The sequence below is a fragment of the Polypterus senegalus genome, chromosome 4, assembly GCF_016835505.1.
Source record: "Polypterus senegalus isolate Bchr_013 chromosome 4, ASM1683550v1, whole genome shotgun sequence".
In the NCBI taxonomy this organism is placed as follows: Eukaryota; Metazoa; Chordata; class Cladistia; order Polypteriformes; family Polypteridae; genus Polypterus; species Polypterus senegalus.
In genome coordinates this window covers 221,190,473-221,199,296 of record NC_053157.1, presented here as the reverse complement: position 1 = coordinate 221,199,296, position 8,824 = coordinate 221,190,473, and the positions used below count along the sequence as shown (strand labels likewise).

The following is an 8,824-nucleotide window of genomic DNA, read 5'->3' as shown; positions in this document are numbered from 1 at the left end:
AAAATAAAGAATTTTATTTTCTCTAAAAATCCAGAGATTGCAGAATTGTTTTTCAAATGGGGAGTCTTATGTGTCTGATTAGATCTCATTTCCTTTCTTCTTGATTCACATTATTGCTTCAGTGGAACAGTCTACTGTATTAATGTTTGTACAACACTGCTGCAAACAAATCAGTCCCAAGTGTAAATCTAGCAAACTTACCTACCTAGAACTCAAACAGGCCCAGAAGGACAAGTCAACACATTGATTTTGGCTTGGTTTATATAATGTGTCTGGAACAGACTATCAAATATTTTATTACATAAAAATGGCAACATGAGGGAACACTTTAGATGCTATGAAAAAAAGTTCTCAGCAATTGACCCCAGTGGTTTGGGCCTGGTATGCATCCCCCCCACCCCACCCTTGCTCCTTCACTTTATCTACTCAGGAGAAGACGATGGAGGCGGTTTAATCCACTGCTTCAGAAGACCGGGCTCCTGCTCTGGTGAGGTCCTCCCCTCAAACTGCTGACGACGTGCTGCTGCCCCGATCATTGGAAAATTAGTGCAAGTTGTGCATTTGTCCTCAATGGGCCTACCTCCGCCAGTACTGGAAGGGAAAAGAGGAAAAGTGTTAGTTAAACGGTCAGATAGTGCAGACAGACAAGGTGTCAGTTAGCAAAGTAATTAAAACAACAGAAGGCCATTTGCCAACGACAAGACCATTCAACCCATCAGTTAGAGGAAAGTGGTCACTAACTAAAATTCAATGAGACAAGGCATCTCCACATAAGGATACTTTCCCATGTCTACTCTGGGGGAAGTTGAGGGTTTTTTTTTCAGTTTTGTTTTTCCCCTTTTGTCTACTTTATTTACATCTTTGTGCTTTGGTGATCATCGCATCATATGATAATAACTTCACTGACCGTGCTACTTACAGGCAAACACTCTTTTACATTCATAGATAACACACACTGATCTAAAAAATAAAAGATTTACAACCATTATATATATATATATATATATATATATATATATATATATATATATATATATATATATATATATATATATATATATATATATATGTGTACATATATACAGTATGTATATGTATATATATATATTTATATTTATACACATATATACATATACATACTGTATATATGTACACACACTGTATATAAATAGATGCTAATGGCTGAACATCTTTTTTATCAATGTGGGGCAATACTTTTATGATAAATTCTTTTATAGTAAATCATTTATGAGATCACTTATGTAGTGTTGATAAGTATTCATCTGCATATATTTTTATATACACAATATAAAAAGATTAAGATTAAAAAGAGGTGCAAACAGAGCTTGAACCTTGAAGCTGCTAGCATGCTGTCTGACTGAGCTATTCTGAAGCCACTGTTGATCTGCACTAAGATGGCCCTTTTGACTATTAAATGCAAAATATCTTCATTACAATTCATTGATTTTTTTTCAGCTGTTAAATTTTCAGTGAAGCTTGGTTGTTTGGGCTTCAGGACCATCAAATTGATGCTTTAGTTAAAACCTTTTTGTCCTTGGATTGAAAATAATGAATATCTTGTCACTCTATCAGAGACATGTACACACCCACACAAACGCATGCATGTGACAAAGTAAGTGCAACAAATAACATGTTTGTTCTTTTCTAACATATGTGGATATATCACAATTTGAACGCCTATAGATAAAGGTGTTTTAATAGACATCATACCATATTTACATTTGTAGTCCATTGTACAGTTTAAATAAACAAAAATGCAAATTATGCATGTGGAAAAAGTAAAAAAGTAAACACATCATTACATTTATCTCTACCCCAGTTACCAAAAATTTGAATCAGCTGCACCGGATCAGCCACAAATGATCAGAACATCATTAGATGAAATGGTCTTATTTAAACCTCAGACATTTTGTTTGGTTTGGTCCTTATTGTTAAAGTGTGCGTTATCACTTTGCCTTGATTGAAAGAGCTCTCTGAGGCCTTTAGAAAGATGCTTATAGATGCCTTTGAGTCTGTGTAGAGATTTAAAAAGGTCTCCAAACAATTGGAACTGACCAATTCCACTGTCCAGGAGAGGAGATTATTTACAAGTGGAGACGACTTCAAACAACTACCAAGTTGTTCAGGCCCGGTCAACCCAGCAGGTTCAGCCTATGGTAAAATAAATCTCTAAGAGCCCCTGAAGCATGGGACCTACAGGTATCTCTTGCCACTGTTGATGTCAAAGTGCAGGCGTATACCATTACAAAGAGGGCACACAATATAGATTTGCGTGGAAGGTGTGCAAAGGAGGAACCCAGAAACAACATTACGGCAAAAATAAAGTTTGTCTAACACCTAGGCAAGCACCAGCACATCTGGAACAATGTGCTCTGGACAGATGACACAAAGATAAGAGTTATTTGACCAATAAACCAGAAGACAAGTTTTGCGAAAACCAAGGACAGAATTTGACCACAAGAGTCTGATACAAACTGCAAATCATGATGGTGAAAATGTTACGGTTTGGGGATGCTTTGCTGCATCAGGGTCTGAACAGCTCATCATCACAGTATTCCCAACGAGTTCTTTATTGTACCAGAAGGCAGTTGAACAAAGACTGAAGTTCAACCAAAACTGCACCTTGCACCATTACAATGACCCTAAACATACCAGTAAATGCACTAGGGAATGGCTAAAGAAATGTTTTGGAAGAGGCTAGTGAGAGCCCTGATCTGAATCCCATCCTGATGTTTCAATGGGTGTTGGGGGATTTGAAACAGGCTGTGCACGTAAGGCACCCATCAAACATCACCCATCTGAAAAAGGTCATAGTTGTAGAGGCGTACTGGAGATTGTTTCTACCAGAGGAGGCAATACCAGCTATTTGAGCCAAGGGTATACTTACTTTTTCTACACTTACATATAGCATATCTGTTCATTTTTCATTGAATAAATAATTTTAAAGTCCAGTTTTCATCGTTTTTCTTTCAGTTATATTAACTTTAGCTAAAGACACTGTTAATATGAAGATCAAATCTAGATATGTCCACATATGTTAAAAAGAAAAAACATTACATTGACTATAAATGAAAAATGGCACAATTATAAGCATTGTTAGAGATTTAAAAGATTTAAATCCATTACAAATGTTACTTTCTAGTGTCCTCACTGCAGGAGAAATAGAGATAGACAATATCATTTTCTCAAGCGGATGCAATTCTTCCACTTCATTCCATGTAATAAAATGTTAATATGCACTTTTAATATGGTAACATATAGGTGTGCATTATATGGCTGCTAAAGATCAGATCTTTGTCAGGATAGTCATATACAGTACTTACTAGATTTACAGTGGTGTGAAAAGCTATTTGCCCCCTTCCTGATTTCTTATTCTTTTGCATGTTTGTCACACAAAATGTTTCTCATCATCAAACACATTTAACCATTAGTCAAATATAACACAAGTAAACACAAAATGCAGTTTTTAAATGATGGTTTTTATTATTTAGGGAGAAAAAATCCAAACCTACATGGCCCTGTGTGAAAAAGTAATTGCCCCTGAACCTAATAACTGGTTGGGCCACCCTTAGCAGCAATAACTGCAATCAAGCGTTTGCGATAACTTGCAATGAGTCTTTTACGGCGCTCTGGAGGAATTTTGGCCCACTCATCTTTGCAGAATTGTTGTAATTCAGCTTTATTTGAGGGTTTTCTAGCATGAACCGCCTTTTTAAGGTCATACCATAGCATCTCAATTGGATTCAGGTCAGGACTTTGACTAGGCCACTCCAAAGTCTTCATTTTGTTTTTCTTCAGCCATTCAGAGGTGGATTTGCTGGTGTGTTTTGGGGTCATTGTCCTGTTGTAGCACCCAAGATCGCTTCAGCTTGAGTTGACGAACAGATGGCCGGACATTCTCCTTCAGGATTTTTTGGTAGACAGTAGAATTCATGGTTCCATCTATCACAGCAAGCCTTCCAGGTCCTGAAGCAGCAAAACAACCCCAGACCATCACACTACCACCACCATATTTTACTGTTGGTATGATGTTCTTTTTCTGAAATGCTGTGTTCCTTTTACGCCAGATGTAACGGACATTTGCCTTCCAAAGTTCAACTTTTGTCTCATCAGTCCACAAGGTATTTTCCCAAAAGTCTTGGCAATCATTGAGATGTTTCTTAGCAAAATTGAGACGAGCCCTAATGTTCTTTTGCTTAACAGTGGTTTGCGTCTTGGAAATCTGCCATGCAGGCCGTTTTTGCCCAGTCTCTTTCTTATGGTGGAGTCGTGAACACTGACCTTAATTGAGGCAAGTGAGGCCTGCAGTTCTTTAGACGTTGTCCTGGGGTCTTTGTGACCTCTTGGATGAGTCGTCTCTGCTCTTGGGGTAATTTTGGTCGGCCGGCCACTCCTGGGAAGGTTCACCACTGTTCCATGTTTTTGCCATTTGTGGATAATGGCTCTCACTGTGGTTCGCTGGAGTCCCAAACCTTTAGAAATGGCTTTATAACCTTTACCAGACTGATAGATCTCAATTACTTCTGTTCTCATTTGTTCCTGAATTTCTTTGGATCTTGGCATGATGTCTAGCTTTTGAGGTGCTTTTGGTCTACTTCTCTGTGTCAGGCAGCTCCTATTTAAGTGATTTCTTGATTGAAACAGGTGTGGCAGTAATCAGGCCTGGGGGTGGCTACGGAAATTGAACTCAGGTGTGATACACCACAGTTAGGTTATTTTTGAACAAGGGGGCAATTACTTTTTCACATAGGGCCATGCAGGTTTGGATTTTTTTTCTCCCTAAATAATAAAAACCATCATTTAAAAACTGCATTTTGTGTTTACTTGTGTTATATTTGACTAATGGTTAAATGTGTTTGATGATCAGAAACATTTTGTGTGACAAACATGCAAAAGAATAAGAAATCAGGAAGGGGGCAAATAGTTTTTCACACCACTGTATTCCTACATATTGCTAAAACTGTGGAAGCAACGTGTCTGGGTGGTGTGGGGGAGATTTTGGGGTGTTGTTATTTTATAATTGAGGCATTGCGTTCATCCTAAAATGAATAGAAGCCGCACTACAGAATTTACATTACCTAGTAATGGGTTAAACTTTTGAAACAAAATCAACATACCTCAGGTTTCTATTAAAAATGTAACTATGCCTCTGCAGTTCAATCAATCAAGTCTTATTACATATTGATAAGCATTTATAATTATGCAGCATGGATTGTTAGTGCTACTTAATTTTAACTGATTGTATAGGACTGTGAAAACACAATTAAAACATGACCTTATTTTGTGAAAATATTGAAAGGGAAAAGTGACATAATAGTCAATAGATGGACACAAATATTGGAGAATTCTAAAGACAAATACCTTTGAATATTCCCTTTATCATAAACATTGACTGGTAAAACTTGCTGATCTTGCATTAGACTGCTGAAGTACTAATTTAACTTGTAACCTCAAACTTGCAATTGAACTTAAACATTTCAAGTTAGGTCCAATAGAACTGGAGTCAAATTACCTTGCTGGTAAAACGCATGAGCCTAGCAATTCAGTCCACCAACACTACCCCAGAATTCTTTGGCTTGCAGCTTCAGGATTTGCTTTTTGAGAATTCCTATGCCTTTGTCTACAAGTCAAAGTGTGACTTACAAAGCAGTCTAAGAGTGACCTCTAGTGGTTTTGCTTAGCTCCTTTGGGATGCTCTCTACAGGTTTGAACTCTACGGACTAAGTTATCTATCGGTTCATTTTTTAAATTTGCTTATTTCAAATATTAAGGAAAGGGGGTTCTCATAGCAGTGCAGCGGACAGCTCTGCTGCTTCACATTTCCAGGGACTGATTGTATGGAGTCTGTACAGATTTTTCTCTTGGTGCTCTGGTTTTCAGCCCTCATAGAAATGCTTACATCAGCTGGTGACTCTGAAATGGCCCAGGATAAATGAGTGAAGAGGCACACAAGGGTGACGTGTGATTAACGGGTGTTGGCACCTTCTTGGTCCCAAGGGTTTCTAGGACAGACACCTGCTCCTCACTTCCTAGCAATAGACTAGGTACATTCAGAAGATGGACAGTGAAAAGACACTAATTCAAATGTTTACAAGTTTGCTTTTTTATTGAAGTCATCATCATTATGCTTACCTACGACCTATTTATACAACTGACAGACTGAAAACAACCCAATAATATACAATAATGAAGATAATATGTACACTATTATTGCCAAAAGTATCGGGACGTTTGCCTTTACACACAAATGAACTTTAGTGACATCCCATTCTTAATGTATAGATTTTAATATGGAGTTGTCCCACCCTTTGCAGCTATAACAGCTTCAAATGTTCTGGGAAGGCTTTCCACAAAGTGTAGGATTGTGTTTATGGGAAGTTTGGACCATTCTTCCAGGAGAGCATTTGTGAGGTCAGGCACTGATGTTAGACGAGAAGGCCAGGCTCGCTCGTAGTCTCTGCTCTAATTCATCCCAAAGGTGTTCTATCAGGTTGAGGTCAGGGCTCTGCAGAGGTCAGTCAAGTTCCTCCATACCAAACCCTCTTGTCCATTTTTTTTATAGACCTTGCTTTGTGCACTGGTGTGTAGTCATGAAGGGGCCGGCCCAAAACTGTTCCCACAAAGTTGGGAGCATGAAATTGTTCAAAATGGCTTTGTATGCTGAAACATTAAGACTTCTTTTCACTAGAACTCAGGGACCAAGCCCAAACCCTGAAAAAAAAACCCCACACCATAATCCACCAAACTTTACACTTGGCACAATGCAGTTAGGCAAGTACCGTTCTCCTGGCAACCATCAAACCCAGACAGAGAAGTGTGATTCGTCACTCCAGAGGACATATCTCCACTGCTCTAGAGTCCAGTGGCGGTGTGCTTTACATCACTGCATCTGACGCTTTGCATAGCACTTGGTGATGTCAAGCTTGGATGCAGATGCTTGGCCATGGAAGCCAATTCCATGAAGCTTTCTACGCTGTACTGTTCTTGAGCTTTTGGAGGTCTGGAGGTATCAACTCTGCAGAAAGTTGGCGACTTCTGCACACTGTGTACCTCTGCATCCACTGTCCACGCTCTGTGATTTTACTGGCCTACCACTTTGTGGCTGAGTTGCTGTTGTTCCCAATTGCTTCCACTTTGTTATAATACCACTAACTGTTGACAGTGGAATATTTAGTAGCGAAGAAATTTCACGAATGGACTTATTGCACATGTGACATCCTATCATGGTACCAGGCTTGAATTCACTGAGCTCCTGAGAGTGACCCATTCTTTCACAAATGTTTGTAGAAGTCGTCTGCATGCCTATGTGCTTCATTTTATACACCTGTGGCCATAGAAGTGATTGGAAAACCTGAAATCAATGATTTGGAGGGGTGTCCCAATACTTTTGGCAATACAATGTATATGTATTTGCTTCTTTTCCTTAGAAAAGACTGTTTCACGCTATCAAGCAGTTTGACAAGCAAAATAATCAAGAGTGAAATTCACATGGGTGGGGGTTGACTTTGAACCTAGCCTTGTAAAATTTGACTTGCTTGTATGGAATGTTGTTTGATTTTAATAAATTCAATAAAATGTTAAAAAGAGTAAAATTCATTAGCCAAATATATTATCTGTACTTGATATCCAGTCAGGAACATGGGGATGAAGTCCTCGAAAGTAGTGCCAGTCCACTACACTGCACTCTTTCTAAAGCTGGGACATTTTAAAATTGCAATTCTTTTGGACATGGGAAGAAATGCACATAAAGAATATGTAAATGCAGGCAGCGATCAGACTGAAACTATACACACACACACACACACACACAAAAAAAAATACTAAATGAAAATGGTTCGAAAAGATGAAAGCCTCAGTGGCTGGCAATAACCCACTAACCACATCCGCTACAGTCACAAATGACCTAGTTAGACTGAAAGGCACCAATTTTCAACTTTCTCCAATCACAATCTGTTACCTCACAATTACTGACCTGTGCAAATTTATGTATCTGCTCAACGACAGCTGCAAAGAGAGCTCCAACACTTTCATCGATCAAACTCTGCATGTAATGCACTGCTTCTTCATCTGAAAGGTCCAGTCGGAACTTATCCTGTACCTGAAAAGGAGAGAACACAGTTTGTTTGAATGCTGTTGTGTCTCAAGTAGACGGATGGTGTTACACTCAAATATCAGTCTAGCTAAACACCAAGCCAGAGATCCAGACTGTTTTACATGAGCTGCATTACCCACAGTATAATGGGCCTGAAACCATCTACACTGCAAACATTATTGAAAAAATTAATAATCTTTAATAAATTACATGCTGTACTAATAATGTAAAATACATAAGTGACACGCAGTGACATTCATCCATCATTTTTAAAGCCAAATAATTTAGTTCCGGGATTGCTGGGGCTGGAGCCTACATCAGCAGTATAATGTGGAAGGCTACACCAAATCCTGGCCAGGGCAGCAGTCCACTGTAAGAGAAATTCATACAAATTCACACACAACCACACTCAGTCATTCTCAGGCAGTCAACAGTTTTAAATTAATATGAAGAACATGAAGAAAAATCTACACAAGTATAAGAACAACAAGCAAACTGCATAGACAATGATGGGCTGAAAGTTGAACCCAACCTCCTGGTGCTGTTAAGACAAGTGTACTAACCAGTACTTATCACACTAACCAATGTTGAGCTAAAATGCAACATGTAACATGAAACAAGGTAAATCAGACACAAAAAATATATATATTTTTGAATTAGATTAGGAATGTTAGGATGGCAGGGTTTAGTACCAAGTTCTTCATTTTTGGA

At 38.5% G+C, this 8,824-nt stretch overlaps 1 protein-coding gene across 2 annotated transcripts in view; it reads right to left on the bottom strand.

Moving 5' to 3' along the window:
* Positions 1 to 243: 243 nt before the first annotated feature.
* The window catches only part of pik3c3 (phosphatidylinositol 3-kinase, catalytic subunit type 3), an 81,880-nt gene continuing 73,299 nt past the window's right edge, over positions 244 to 8,824 (bottom strand). For both annotated transcript variants that reach the window (XM_039751990.1, XM_039751991.1), the window contains 2 exons: positions 7,994 to 8,119; positions 244 to 591 (listed from right to left, as the gene is read on the bottom strand). In XM_039751990.1, coding sequence (XP_039607924.1) covers positions 577 to 591; positions 7,994 to 8,119 — 141 coding nt within the window. In that variant the 3' untranslated portion in view covers positions 244 to 576. The remainder of the gene's footprint in view (positions 592 to 7,993; positions 8,120 to 8,824) is intronic.